Source organism: Podarcis vaucheri, assembly GCF_965113315.1.
Source record: "Podarcis vaucheri genome assembly, chromosome: 9".
NCBI classification, from domain to species: Eukaryota; Metazoa; Chordata; class Lepidosauria; order Squamata; family Lacertidae; genus Podarcis; species Podarcis vaucheri.
In genome coordinates this window covers 24,914,063-24,929,442 of record NC_138767.1, presented here as the reverse complement: position 1 = coordinate 24,929,442, position 15,380 = coordinate 24,914,063, and the positions used below count along the sequence as shown (strand labels likewise).

Genomic DNA, 15,380 nt, shown 5'->3' with positions numbered 1-15,380 from the left:
TGTGGCTGGCAGCCGTGCTGTCTGCATGCAACTTTTCTCTTTGATGATGCGAGTTTGCAGATGATTATTGCTTTACAGCCGCCGTAGTCATATCCTGATTGTCTGTCTGTGACGCTTGGAAATCACATCCCTTCCACTCAGTGACATTCAACTCCCAAGTTCGGTTCATCCCCGTTGCTCCATCACGCATCTACCCATCTATGCAATCTGACGCGGTTTATTCGGCTCGTTTATCGATTAGAGAATCTGACCCCCCACCCACCATTATTGGCCTTGCAGAGTCCCCCCCCCCACTTCCGAAGTTTCACTCTCTGACAAGGGTTTCAAATCGACACCTTTCAACTAGACCTCCCCTGGTTTTGTCCCTTATTTAACCCTCTCGCGCCCATGAGAGTCCTAAACCTATTAAGTGGTTAATAATTACTTAGGTAGACGTGGCCTGAGAGCTTTGGATGCGCGTCATGATGAAGGGTATGTTTAGCGGGAGGCGAAGGGAGTGGAATTAGCAACAATGCCGCGAGTTTCCCTTGTTCCTTCGAGAGAGAGCGAAGCTGCTGAAAAAACCATTGTGTTCCTGCTTTGATGCCCCAAGCATCAGACGTAGCCAACGTGGTGGTGCGCTCCTCCCGACGACTTCCACCTGCCCCAGGCAGTAAGTATGGCCAATGGGGATGGGAGTTCAAAACATCTGCAATGCACAGTACCGGATTTACATATAAGCTAAACAAGCTATAACTTAGGGCCCCACTCTCTTGGGGGCCCCAAAAAAATTAAAGGAAAAAAACAGCTGGATGTACATTTCCAAAATATAAGATAAAAAACAAATAAAATAAAAGCTACATACAGCAACAGTGTTTTGGGTTGTGTAGGCTCCTATGATGTAAGTAATGGGCCCCGCCTGCTATATAAAGGGCCCCATTACCTTCAGTAGTTTAGGGCCTCATCAAACCTAAATCCGGCCCTGCCAAAAACCACCAATGCTGTCTCTGGTTTGGACAGTAGTAGCTTGCTACCAGAACGTGCTTTCCCCATTCCAGTTAGGTTTCCTAACATGGTTTCTTTTCCTTCAGCCAGTTTTTAACATCTCAGACAGACCATAAGTCAAGAACTCTCTACCTCTGTCTCTCTCTTTAATGCGTCCAGTCAAGCATCCGGTGCAATCCTATGTGCGCTTACTCGGAGGTGAGGCCCACTGAGTTCATCCTATGCACACCTCAATGCAGTTGGACTTGCATATGAGTTAAGGCGCGGTATATAGGATCGCAGTCGCAACCAGGGATTCATTCCTATTGAACCCAGTACAGCTTACAGCAGAGAACTGCATTGTAAATCTGGCTCAGCCCGACCCTATGCGTTTTTATTTGGATGTTGACTAAATCCCAAATAAGATAGTGTGCTGTTTTGGATTATCACCTAAAGTCGCGATCCTAGGGGTGCTGAACCTGGAAGGGGAGAAATCTCAGCGAAACAGGACCCTGTTCCAAGGAAATATGCTTCCTTTGAGCTTTGTCTCTGGAGATGCCCAGGAACGTCGAGCCTCCTGGGCGCTATGCGCAGCCCGATCCTATAGACACTTAATCAGAAGAAAGTCCTACGCAGTTCAATGATGCCAGACGTGTGGGCATTAGGGTGGCAATCTTACGGATAGGCCCTATACGGGCTTAATCAGAGGTAGCTCCTGCTTACACCAGATTAACCGCCTAAGTAAGAGTTACTTACTTCTAAGCAAGCCTGTATGCAGTTCAGCACAGGGGTGCTTGAATGCCCCCTTTCCCTTTCTCGTAACTCTCCCGCTTTCCTAACCTCGCAGTCTTTTCTTTTTTCTTTTCACCTCCACCCACTTCTGTACCACGAGGAATCTCTAGCCCTCCATCCAACCTATGAACTCGAGAAGATCCCCCTTGACAGCCTTGCGTTGTCTCCAGTCAAATCTGGCGTTGGAGTTGAGGTTTTCCTGAGTTTATCCCCTTGTCATAAATCATTAAGTTTCTAGCCCCCCGCCATCCCAGCTTCCCCCTCTTCCTCTTTAAAAGGCTCCCTCCGAACAAAAAAACTGGGATTGGGAAAACCTCCAGACCACATGAAAGGCAAGAGGAGATCCTTTTTTGCTTCAATTAAAAGAAAACAAAACAACCGCGCCTTTCCCTTTAATTAAACACACAGTTTATTTTGCAGGAGACCAATTTGGCGCAAGGCAGCGCTGCTGCTGTTCCGATTTTAGCCCCTCTGGCTACGCAGAAGAAGGGCATCGCTGCAACCCGGCGGAACTGCGCACAACATGCCTCTACTCCCCCCCCCCCTCCAGTAACTCAATTTTATTTTTTATTTTTCAAAAAATTAGCATCAAGAGCATGTCTTTTGCAAAGAGTGTGGCGGTGCTAGGAGGGAAAGCGTGTTTACCAGCCGGTGGGGATGCAGGCTGATAGAGAAGGGAGGAGGGGGAATAATAGATTTAGGGCAAATTTCAGAAAGAGGCACAAATCCTTCCCTAATTGTTTTATTAGAGGGATCAGATTAATACTAAACCTCCGTGTGAACAGTACTCCCTGGAGAAAGCTCCTCTCCTCCCCCGCCACCCTCCTCCAGGGTCCAGGAACGGTAAACAGCACCGAAATTGACACAAATCTCGTTGGAAGTGGAAAGGATTTCAGCACCCTTCCTCGATTTTTTTTAAATGGCAATAACAATCGATTAGACACATGCTAATTGGAGACCCAAATGCCTAATCGTTATGACAGCTAATAGAGTTCTTTTCAAAACAATGCCTTTCCGAGGGTATTATATTTGCTGTTAGTTATGAGAAAGGTTTCTCTTCCTTTTTTTATTGAAAAAGGCTGTTAAAAATATAATTTATTTCAAGGTTCCCTACTAATATATATACGGTTTTTTTTAAAAAAAAGGCAAACCCTCTCTGCCTTTTTAAAGGGGATCCCACGTAAATGGAGATATAAACAGCAAAACATTAAAATCACACATGCCTGTTAAAGAAAATCCTTAAGCTTATCGAAAGGGGCTCTTTGGTTTTCCGAAGCAGAAGATCTCTGTGCTAAAATACATCAAATGGATCCTTCCCTTTACGCACTGATTCTCAGCCCTCCTCCTCTCCATCTTCTCTGTCCCACCCACCCCCCACCCCAATCTACTTAAGCAGTCCCCATTAGGTAGTTCAGACTACAATGATCTCGAGGGCAAAGGGAGGGGTTCTGCAAATGAGTATGGCAGTCACAACAATTAACATGAAGGAGGAAATAGGATTCGAATTAGGAGGAACAAGATCAAAACTTCACAAATCGCCCCTTCAACTTCCTCCAGGTCCCGAGCAGCCACCTCAGCAGAGAGGGGGCGTGTAGTTTTGTAACACAACTCTGACAAGCACACCTTTACGTAAAGGTAAGCCCCACGCATTTCAATGGAAACTTGCACTATCCCACTGATCTGAATAGAACCGATTCCAACTATAGTCCTTTAGGAATTTGAGAGTAAAGCCCCTTTTGAACAGAGAGGGGTTCTCTTCCGCATGTCCCATGCAACACTATGTGCCCTATTGTGCCCCGATGGGGCTTACTTCTGAGTAAACAGGCGTAGGGTCATGCCTCGGAAACCCTACATGTTTACTCGGGAGCAAGACCCATTGCGTTCAGTGGATAGGAATAGGATTGCAGACCTGGGATCTGAGAATCCAAGCAACACCCCATGTTTTTTATGAGAAAGAGGAGCTGCTTCCTTTTTCTATGGAATGCACTTGCTTCTAGCTAGCACCGTAGGGTCTCGTCTCTCTCGCTCCTTCCCCTCGCACTTTTCTAGGGGATTTTGTACTTCAGGGGGGTTTTGATTACAGGTTGCAGGAAGGAGGTAGTGTCACGAAAATACGCCACATTTGCTTATTCCACCTCAATTTTTGAAGCAGTCTCGTCACCAGGAGCCGTTTATCCTTGCACACATACCCCGATGTCTTAGGAAGAGTTGAAAACGTTCTTGGGGAACGGACGAAGGATCTGACTGCACTCATGGGCTATGATATTCCTAATGTACCTTTCTCGTGTGCTTTTCGGGCGACTTAAAAACAACAGTAATTCTCGCACAAGATAGAAAGGATGCAAAGAGCACAGTTATTGGGAAGACCTGTCTAACTTAACGGCAGTTGCTTCCGAGTAAAACATGCAAAGCATCACGCTAAGAGTTTGGATTTTCCTTTTGCACATCACTGATTTAAAAACATAATAGCATGCTCTTTATTTCACTTTATCATACTAGTAACTACACATTGTTACTGGTAAGGATGGTTTTAGTTATATGTACTGTGCCCATAACGTGTTTTGTTTTTTTAATGCAGCCATAACCTATGCTTGTGTACTTAAAAGTATGTACCATTCAGTTCAATTGAACTTACTTGTCAATAAATTTAATGCACTCAAGACAGCAACCTTAAAATGGTAGGTGAATGGGTGGTTGTAAGCGTCCTCCTTTCCATTTTTGCTTCCTAATTCAAGATGCTAGAACTCATTACTATTCCGTCCTGAGAACCGGGAAACTATGTAGCTTTGTTCATTTTGGATCCCTTTCTCTCTCTCTTCCTGCATTACCGATTTTAGCGACTGTGTGTGTGTCTGTGTCTAAAACTGTAAATAAACAAGCAAAAAACACACCCACACAAACAAGCTCCCCCTTTTCAGCCACAAAACAATTGTGTATGTATAAGCTTACCCCTCCTCTCCAAAAAGGGGGAAGTCTTAACAAAGCAGCCCTAGAAAAACATCCTTGTTCCAGATTTGTCTGAAGATGTTCAGATAACTATTATTTGCCCTCTCTGGAGAGGCTTCCTTGGGGAGGGGGAGAGTGAATTAGAAACCTCCACCCCTTGGAATAGCAATTCCCTTTCCGCCCTCATCTCTTTTTTCTGTCTTTTAAAACTCAGCCCATCTCAGATAATAATAAATAAGAATAATAAGCGACGCCAGGAGAATTGGGGAAGAGGGCAGTTATCAGAGTTAAAGTGATTAAAGAGCAAACAATTAGGAAAGAGATAAGGGAGCCTTTCTTGGTCGAGGGGAGGGGGAGCCACAAGCGCGCATTGCTACCTCTTCCCTTCCTTTTTCAGCTACACCTTTGCTTTATTCTCACGCGGGCACCTTTCCCTTGCGTGGAAGTGGATGGCTGAAATTGTTTTAAACTTGGATTGCTGGGATGGCTTCGGGTGCATCTAATAAGGAGAGAGCTTCCATCCCACTCCTGTGCTTTCTAAGCTGGGTTTAGGTTGTTTTTCCTCCCCTCCTTCTCTGTATGGATACATTTCCTTTTTCCTCTCCCTCTCTCAAGAGCGTCTATCAATGCGCTGTCAATCAAAGCGGCGGCTTCTCTTTCATCTTCTTTCCTCCCGCCCCCACCCTTTCAACAGGGCGGGCGAGAGGGGGAGAGACGGAGAGAGGAGGTGGAGAAGAAGTGGGTGGAGGGGATGTTAAAGTTACATTACAGAGGGAGCCAGAGAGAGAGGGAGAGAGACACACAACTGGCTTCCCACTTCACACGGCCCCGCGTCAGCCAGCTCATCCTAGCTGAGCGGCTCCAGAGCTGGCCGCCGGCGCGTCGTCCCCACGCGCTCGCACGACCGCGGGAACACGTGTCCGAGCCGCCCGAGGAGCCCAGCAAGCGCCCCAGGCGAGAGAGAACCCGCTCACCTCTCCCGCGCGGGAGAGGGAGAGAGAGCGCGTTTCCGCGCGCGCACCTGGCTGGATTTCTTTGCGGCGCTAATTGGGCCGCGGCGGGGAAGCTGCGACACCTGGACGGAGAAGTCGACGGAGAGGAATCGCCCTTCTCCCCCGCAGACTCCGGCAGCCCGACCCCGCACACTCCGTTTTGAGAAGCGGGGCGCCCTGGAGGAGCTCTCGGCGTTTCCATCTTCCTGAGGCAGCTGACTTTAAAAGTTTCTTTCGAGGAGACACTCCCACCCCTTTCCTGTCACGCAAGAACTTCTTCACTCGAGGGATTTTTCCGGCACCACTTCTTCTTCTTCAGGAGAGAGGGGCGAGGACAGCGAGCAGCAAAAAGGAGAAAGAGGGGCGAGAAGGTGGGGGGGGACCCTCTTCCGTAGCCAAGGGACAAAGGCAGAGGCGTCCTGGTGTGTGTTTGTGTGCGCGCGCGCGCCTTTCCCTCCTTCCCCCTCTCCCACCCCAAGCGGAGGTGTCTCTCTGGCGTTTTCTTCCCCATCTCCAAGTTACCACAGAAAAGGGGGTGGGGGTGGGAGAGCCTCTTTTAAGCCAGCCAAGCACCCACCCACCTCTCCCAAACATCCAAATAGTGCTGTTACTTTTTGGAGAAGGAAAAACCCGGACAGTTGCATTTATTTATATCCAAGAACGTGGCGCAGGAATAACGCCGGGGTCAAGGGAGAAGCCCACCGAGGTCTTCTCTCTTCTTGTTTATCGAAAGAGGGGCGGGGATGGGGGGGGGGAGGCCAGAGGAGATAGACGCCTCTACGGGAAGGGACGCGGTCTTGCCCAGACTTTCCTGTCCTCTTCGCTGCAGACACAACAGAAACCGGGAGCGGAGGGGTGACGCCTCTTTTAAAGGCAGCCGGGCCCGGCCGCGCTGGAGCCCTTTCCTCTTCTCCCCTCCCCCAGGTGTTTGGGTCTGGATGGCATGGAGAGGGGCGGGCGAGGAGGAGGAGGAGGAGGAGGGGGGCAGCTGGGCTTAGGCGGCGAGGCGCGTGGGCTGCGCGGCTCGAGAGCCGGGAGAAAGTGATCGCCGAAGACTTTTAACTTCCCTCGTTCCTTCTGTTCTCCTCCTCCTCCTCCTCTTCTCCCTGCCCTCCCTTCTTCCCTTTCCTTCCTCTCCCTTGATTCCCGGGGTGGAGCAGCTTCTCCGGAGCAGCAGCCACTATGCCTCAGCTCTCGGGAGCCGGAGGAGGCGGCGGCGGCGGGGACCCGGAGCTTTGTGCTACCGACGAGATGATCCCGTTCAAAGACGAAGGCGACCCCCAGAAGGAGAAGATCTTCGCCGAGATCAGCCACCCGGAGGAAGAGGGCGACTTGGCCGACATCAAGTCGTCGCTGGTGAACGAGTCGGAGACGATCCCAAACAGCAATGGGCATGAGGTAGGTATGGAGAGAGAGGGAGAGGTGGGCACAAACGGTTGGGGGTCTGTGCGAAGGGCAAGGGGGACGCACACAACAGCTGGCGGAATAGCGCAAACTTTCCGGGAAGGGCGACGGTCAAGTAGCAGCAGCAGCAGCACAATAAAAGTTGTGCACAGGGAACAATCCGGTTTCACTCTTTGGGTGGGCTTCGGGGTGGGTTGTGGGGGGAGGCTTCGTCTTGATCCTTTTGCCCTCTTATCTCAAGCAGTAAATCAAGCAGTAAATCAGCCTGAGCTTGATAAAGTCGCTGGAATGCGTTCGAGTGGGTGGCTTTGCTATTCTGGGACTAGAGGAAAGGATGGGGGAGGTCGGGGGTGGAAGAGTAGGTTTCTGGCAAACTCAAGACTACCGCTCCTTTTCAGGGATTTTGGGGGCTGTTGTTGTTTTTTCAAGTGTAGAAGGGTTTTTCTTTCTTTCAGGCTAGCTAAGGAAAGGGCGTGTGTGCGCGCAGCGTGGAAAACGGGAAACTGTAAGCCGCCAAGTGGGATACTGTTTTGACCACGGCGCTTTGAAAACCGATACTCCACAGTTCCCCATGAATGAGTAGCGCTTGGCGCGGCGGAGGAGGGAGTGGAGTTGAAAGCTCCGCTTGCTGCCTTGAAATTGGGGGTGGGGGCAGGCAGAGCAGTTGAAGAGGAGCGGTTGTATTGTTGTGAAGCTGCTCTTTAATTTTCCTGTTACCTTTCCCCCAGTTTAAACCCATTTTCTGAGTGGCGAGGAGGCATGTATTGGGGTGCAAGTATGGCTAAACTGGCCTCCTTTGGTTTTGTTCCTTGTGCGTTTGCAGATGGCTATCGTGGCTCAAACGTAAACCTGGTCTGAGATTAAAACTTGAGTTTGGTGCCGTATTCCTTACATTACCATGGTTACTCTTGGTGCCCTGCCTCGCTGTGATGCAAAGAAGAGTACATAGAGACACGTGGGTGGTTAGGTGCCAGCTCCCTAACTCTGCAGAGATAAATGAATGTAGCACGGGCAGAGCAAGAAAAACACTAGAAAGTTAACTTCCTGTACATCTTTCAGTGAGAGATTTTTGGGAACGGTACGTCACAACAAAGTTCAGACTTTTTTCTAAAGGCAAACCACAGGTTTTAGGGCTGTGCTGCAGAAAATCAGTGAGGAGCCTTAAGTAGACAGACCTATGTATATTCGTTGCCAAAAGAAATATCTGCAGGCTGAACTGACTCATGCCTAGATCAGAAGTTTGCTTGCTGTGAAAAGGCAGAAGAATCAGAGATTTTGAGCAATTTAAGTAAATGGTTTGGGGGGGGGCAGGTTACCTAAAAGATTGACTCCACCCTTTCATACCTGCATATACTTTTAAGTTATTCATCAGAGGATGGAGAGGGCCTTTTCTGTGCTGGTACCCTAGCTATGGAATGTCTTCTCAGGCTTTCCTGGTGCCTGCATTAAAGTATTTTCAGCACCAGGCAAATACTATTTTTCCTTCTCCCCAGCAATTTTAAATTATTTCTTACTGGGTCTTCTGTTTATGAATGATGATAGAATGCTTGTGGAAATTTTTATTGCTCTTAGTATTTTATCAGATGGTTATTGTTTTTGTGATCTGCCCAGATGACATGGTTAATGGCTGGTCCATCATTTTTTTAAAAAAATAAACTATTAGCATCCGTGGCTTACAAATTGAAAGAGCTCCTTTCCATCATTGCTTTTGGTGTTATTTTGCTATAGTGGTACCTTAGGAACCTAGCCAAGGTGCTGCACTCTACTACTAACAGTTGGGGAAATGGTCCCAAGTACACTTAAGTCAACTAAATTTCACTAATGATCAATACAGTGAAGGGTTTTGTTTTCTGAATCCTTCAGAGTAAGAACTTGTTTCCAAGAAACGACTTCCAGCACACTGAGAAATGACCTGCAAACCTTCAGTGTTGGGTTGTGCATTAAAGGTTTAGTTTGAATTTCAATGTTTCTGGATTGCCTTTTAAATTTGTAGGAGCTTGCATTGATTCAAATGGAGTTAAGGTCTTTGAAATGTATTTAGTTACTTAATGCGTACTGGTGTGTGTTATTTGCAATCATTAACTACATATTCCTTAATGAGCAGAGGTGACTTGGCCATGGTATTCCCACATTAACTTTCCACATTGGGCTGTTGCAATGTGCTCTATGTAGGGCTGCTCTGGAAGACTTATCAAAAACTTCCAACTGGTTCAAAATGCTGGGTTGCTGCTAGAACTCCTATAACCTCTGTTCTAAAACAGCTGCGTTGGTTTACCCATTTGCTTTCAGGTTCAATTTAAGATGCTCTTGGCTGGTAATATGGGGGGGGCTCCTCCTGGTAGTTCTGCTGCCCTAAAAAGTTCAGGGAAGTGGTGGTCTAGAAGAGGGCGTTATCTGTGGCACCCCCTAAGTTCTGGAGTTCGCTCAGCACAGAGGTGTGTCTGGCATCTTCACTATATAGCTTTCAGTGAATGCACCTCTGCCCTGGCCTCGGCACCTGAGACATGTGTTTTCAGGACCCACTCTGTTCCTATGACTCTAATTTAAACTGCTTTTAATACTGGATTTGAAATTGTTGCAATCTGCCTTGGGACTTGCTGGTGATGAATTTAATGATAATGATTGTGAGTGCATATACCCCCCCCAAAATGTAATTCATTATTTTCCCTGAGTATGGAATGCAGTGTGAGTGCTTTCTTCCCTAAATCAGTTTTCATGGCACAGGAAAAGGCAGGTTTGTATGAATCACAGGATCATATAATAGCATTAGGCCTTAAGAGTAGCCATGAAATTTCTCGGGTTAAAATCAGCAAGGTCAGAGCATTAGTCATAAACTCTTTAAAGGATTTGCATAAACTGTTGGGCAACTTACCAACACTGAAACAAAATAGGGATTTATTCTTATATATATATATATATATAAACCAAGGATAGTTCAGAGACACCCACAATATATTTTTCACTAAAATGAGGTTTGTGCAAATTAAGGAGAATGGAAGCTATTCTTGCATCACTATAAAACTAAATACTAGCAAAGTGGTGCAAATTAAACAAAAACATAAAACATTTTGTTTTAAAGCACACTATCCTGTGGATAGATAGGTAGAGAGAGGGAGAGACATAGAAGTGTTTATGTGGGAATTGGACGTTATAATACATTTTTATTAAGGGAAGATATAAGGAAAAAAATAAGGTAAAAATGGATGGAAATGTAATAATGGCATGTGATGTTTTTTGTCCAGGTGTCCAGGCAAGGCCAGTCTCAGGAGTCTTACCACGAGAAAGGCAGAGAACACCCTGAAGAAGGTAAGATAGATCTTTCTTTACACAAGTTATAGATTTTGCTGCTATTTTCCCCCTATTCATGCTTTGCTTGCATGAAGGGCATTTTTGTATTGACTGTGGGTTGTACTTTTAGCCCCACCCACAACTTCACAACTCCTTCCTGCAATTGCTGCCATTGCAGCAATTGCGCAGAAGCACTTTTGCTTGTATGTTAGGGGTGAGGCAAAAAGTGCAGTCTTTCTCCGCAGTCCTTAAATAAATGCCTTGCACCCTCGCATCAAGTAACAGTAGATCTGGATGTTGGTTATTGAGGCCAATCTGCATGCAAGTATTCTGTTTCAAAAATTGCCTGCATGTGTGTGTGTGTGTGAGAGAGAGAGAGAGAGAGAAAAAGAGAGAGAGAGTCTGGTCTGCACTGGGACATGTGTGTGTGTTTTGGGGGTAGTAGGCTTAACTTTTTGCCACCCACTATGAGTTTGGGGTCCCTGGTTCCTGCAATTATCCATAGGGACTGGAAGCACCCTTTGGCTTCAGTAGCAGATTTTTTAGATGCAAGTTGCAACTTCAGGCAGCCTGACCTGGATCATAGTGGGTTGCATGCCCCCAACTCAACTGTGGGGGTCACAACTGGAAACACCCACATTGGCATTCAAATATAAATAAAAAAAGCTTATACTCAAGCGACTAAGTAAAGTCTCATAAAGCCTGGCCCCAACTAATGTTAATCTTATGGTTTTTCCATATGAGCCACTTTTTGTGTTGTGCCATTTTCAACAAATCAGTCCTGTGTACAAAACATTTTGATCAATTCCTATGGTATGAATATTTATTTACTGAAGCACGTATGTGCTTCTCTCCCACCGGCAGCTATAGGTAATTGTATTTGCTGGCTTCTTTCAGACTTTTTTTAAAAAAATAGAGGGAGTTATTCTGGCAAGTACTCACTTGTTCTATAACACGATGTAGGAAGCATAATTCAAGCAGCACAGTGGTTATCTGCTAATTAACCAAATATTTTGGATGCCCCCCAAGCCACTAGTTTAGATGAGGGTTTTGTTTTTTTCCAGTGAAGCTGATTAGATCAGCATGATTCTTACTGCAAATACGTATCAGTTTCAGTTAAATTCTCAATATAGAAATGTGTTTTGTTTGTTTTTTTGTCACCAGGGAATGGTAGTGAAGAGTTGGGGGGAACTCTGTCAGTAAGACTTGTAACATGGAGTCTGTAAAATTCAGCATTTCATTTGATTGCAAAATAGCCATTATTATTTAAATTACATATTAAGCAGATTAGAAATGGAACCCCCTGTGTTGAATAGGCTCACCATTAAGCAGCAGGTGTTGTTGTACAGAAGGCCGAACTCTCTTCCTTATTAATTGCTTCTAATTGGCACGGTCAGAACAAACTTTTTCCTGCTGCTGGTATAGACTACCAGAAGGAAGCCTTAAAAAGAATAAAGGGAAAAAACCTATCAAAAAACTAGCTATAATGTCCTGGTTCTTAACTGGAGAACAGAACATGCAGGACACTTTCCTCTAAAGATTAACCTGTTCTAAGATGTGGTTGTAAATGGACGTATTCAAAGTTTTAATATCTGTGATGCTTAGTGGGCTGAGCTTCCTCCTGCCTGGAAGTTTCATATCTTCAGATATAACAGAACCCATTTAAATGTGGTGGTCTAAGGTATACTTTAGTGCAGTCCTTTTACTAGGTCTAGGAACTTAAAGATGCAAACCTTGAGCAGAATGCAACCCCCCCACCACCTTCCTATATATATATATATATATATATATATATATATATATATATATATGTAGGACTGCTGGAAGATTGGAAAATTAAGTGACGGGGCTAAATCAGTAACTCTTGCTTTTTACAGGGAAACACAATGATGGTGGCTTATATAGTAAAGGACCTTCTTACTCTGGTTATTCTGGGTATATCATGATGCCAAATATGAATAATGATCCATATATGTCTAATGGATCTCTTTCTCCACCAATCCCCAGAACAGTAAGTTTACTTTTTTAAAAAATATATGTATGCATGCATATGTACACTCACAAATCATTCTTTGGAAGTACAAGCTTTGTTTACTGATTAGCAAGCCTCGGTTTTGGCAGGATTTGAGAGGAATGTTTCTTACTGCTAATTAAGGTGCTGACAGTGCATACCTGATCCTTAGGCTCATTTCTAGCTCTGTATATGCTTTCTAGGAATCTTGAACAGTTTACAGTGGAGCATAAGAGGTGAATCATACAGAATGGCATAGTGGTGTGAACCCATTGGCAAGTGGTGTATGTTTGTGGTACCCATTGTGAACTTGGCTTCCCTAGGAAGTTGCAGGTGGTTGCTAGAGGAGGTGGAGACTCCTCTTAGTGTTTGTCTTGGTTGGGCTGAAGAAGCTGAGTTACAATCTCAAGCCAGCCTATGTTGAACCATGCAATATGGCAGTAATCCTTTTGTATCAGAATTGGCGATCAATCTAATAATATATACAGGGTCTTGCAAACTTTTTCCTGCTTTAACACCCTTTTTCTGAGATAATGCATTCTCAGTGCCCTTGTAGCTCTCCTAATGCCTCCTTCTAACTTGATTATTATTATTATTATCATCATCATCATCATCATCATCTGTATAAGGGATGTTATACCTTCTTCATGGTCTCAGTAACCTATCAATGATAGCTATAGTTATCTAAAGTAAGTTAGGTTTTTCTTCTTCATTGAAAGCTACTTAAAATATGCTAACTTCTCAAAAGTCCTAAATTCTATCTTTTTTCCTCTTTGTTGGACATTTTCTAGTATACCTGAACATGCTAGTTTGGGTTTACTTTATTATTATTATTATTATTATTATTATTATTATTTATTAACAATAATTGTGTAAGAGCAAAAAAGCAATCTGATTTTAAGGGCTGTTGCATTAAACTGTATTTCTTATTGTAAGTTGTGAGTGGGTTAAGTGAACCAGCTACCTCTGAGTCCTTGGTGCACTGGAAGAGACCACAATTTGCATTCCTTTTTACCTCTGGTGCTGAAATTCAGTACATTTTTCATATAAACATGAAACTGTTAACTTTGGCATATGTTGAGTGTTTTCAGTGCATGTATTTACGCAGACAGAACACTGGGATTGGCTGCATCTCTGTGACAAATATGTTTGGTGGTGAACATGATTTATCACTTTGTGATTATTGAAGTGACCCTAAAGTTCCAAATCTGTGCTTACTTATTTTAGAGATGGTCCCACTGAAGTAAGTGGAGCTTCAGAGCAAGCGTAATGATTGCACTGTCTGTCTGAGGACTCTTGATGTAAATATCCCTCTCTTGTCAATTGAAAGGATGATGATGACTATAGGGGTTAGGATCTATAGGGACATATACAGTGGTGCCCCGCAAGACGAATGCCTCGCAAGATGAAAAACTCGCTAGATGAAAGGGTTTTGCGGTTTTTGAGCTGCTTCGCAAGACGAATTTCCCTATGGGCTTGCTTCACAAGACAAAAGCGTCTTGCGTTTTTTGCAAGTTTGTTTCCTTTTTCTTAACACCGTTAATACAGTTACGACTTGACTTCGAGGAGCAACTCATAGAACGCGGTGTGGTAGCCTTTTTTGAGGTTTTTGGTGATTTTTGAAGCTTTTCCAAAACTTTTCCGACACCGTGCTTCGCAAGATGAAAAATTCGCTAGACGCAAAAACTCGCGGAACGAATTAATTTCGTCTTGCGAGGCACCACTGTATTCTGTGCCACTGACCTTGAGTGAAATGGACAGATAAAACTGGTTATATATAGTGCATTTTCTTCTTCTTTTTATAAGTATGCATTACTTATGCTTCTGAACATGAAGGAAGTATGTTAATCTTTGCAAGTTCTGGAAACAAGCCAAATAGTTAAAGATTCAGTATGTGAAACAGCTGAGATCCAAAATTTTATTAAAGTTATTTCCTGGTTGAGTGCATCTCGTTCATGTTTGTGACTGGCTTACTCTAGAGGTTAATAATTGCTTTGGCTATCTGTATTTGGCACATGCACCTGAGAATACAAATAGTGTACTAGTAAGTTGTCATTGCTTTTGTGTTTATTGCCTCATAAACTTCCAAGATGGTTATGGAAGGAAATAATGTACACATATAATCTAACACTAGTTGTATATAAATCATCAAACACTGGCAGAATCCTGTTGGAGGAACCAATGCTTCCTGGATGTTCTAAGCACATAGTGGTGGTTAATACTAGAAAAGGGAAGAGAGTGTGTGTGTTAACAACATGCAAAATAACAATGTGTTTATAAACACAGAGATAGTTTTAATAGCAAACTCTAGGAGCTTACATAAAGCACTATTGTCAAAATAGAGTTACAATGATGGGAATATATTTTTGGCTTTCTGAAACAAAATCTTGCTACAGAGCGAAACAGTTACTTGAAACTGCTGTCCATTCTGCTTCGTTACCGTGTCTTGAATAAAAAGGCAGATGATTGACAAAATCGTGTGTTTGGGCATTTAATTTTTTTTTAAGTGTATTGTGCATAAGAAGTGAGAGGAGAACTTATCAGAAGTGAAAACTAAGGACTGTTCTTGCATTTTAGCACATTTTCTGCCCTTACATTTTCTGCCCTGTTGACATCAGGTTGGTTTTGTCTTCCCACATTGTGCTTTAAGTTATATAAAGGTCTGTGCCTTTGTGGGTATGGTTATAATGGTATCCGGTGATAGAAATCATGACATTTTAAAACAGAATATTCTTGCACAACTTCCAAAACTTGTCTGATCTGAGGCAACTAGAGTTCCCTTGAGGAAAATCCCCATCTGATTGGGACTAAGCTTGACAGAGGAAAAATTGCCTAGAGGAATATTTGGAGGGAAAACTGATGACCATGGGAGGAATTTGACATTCCTCTTCTTACTTGTTATTTTTCCGCTAGAAATCCTCCCTTCCAGTGGCGTAGCGTGGGGGGTGCAGGGGGGCCCAGCCGCACCGGGCACAACATCTGGG

General features: G+C 44.4%; 1 protein-coding gene and 1 long non-coding RNA gene across 6 annotated transcripts in view; one reads left to right on the top strand and one right to left on the bottom strand.

Annotated features, from left to right (window-relative positions):
- The window catches only part of LOC309540355, a 227,156-nt gene that overhangs the window by 204,610 nt on the left and 7,166 nt on the right, over positions 1-15,380 (bottom strand). The window lies entirely within an intron of this gene.
- The window catches only part of LEF1 (lymphoid enhancer binding factor 1), a 100,902-nt gene continuing 91,010 nt past the window's right edge, over positions 5,489-15,380 (top strand). For 2 of the 5 annotated variants that reach the window (XM_082237020.1, XM_082237016.1), the window contains exons 1-4: positions 5,489-6,109; positions 6,851-7,091; positions 10,340-10,403; positions 12,263-12,396. In XM_082237020.1, coding sequence (XP_082093146.1) covers positions 6,876-7,091; positions 10,340-10,403; positions 12,263-12,396 — 414 coding nt within the window. In that variant the 5' untranslated portion in view covers positions 5,489-6,109; positions 6,851-6,875. Of the gene's footprint in view, positions 6,110-6,459; positions 6,626-6,685; positions 7,092-10,339; positions 10,404-12,262; positions 12,397-15,380 lie in introns of those variants that run through there. The other 3 variants (XM_082237019.1, XM_082237018.1, XM_082237017.1) reach the window with 3 other exon arrangements.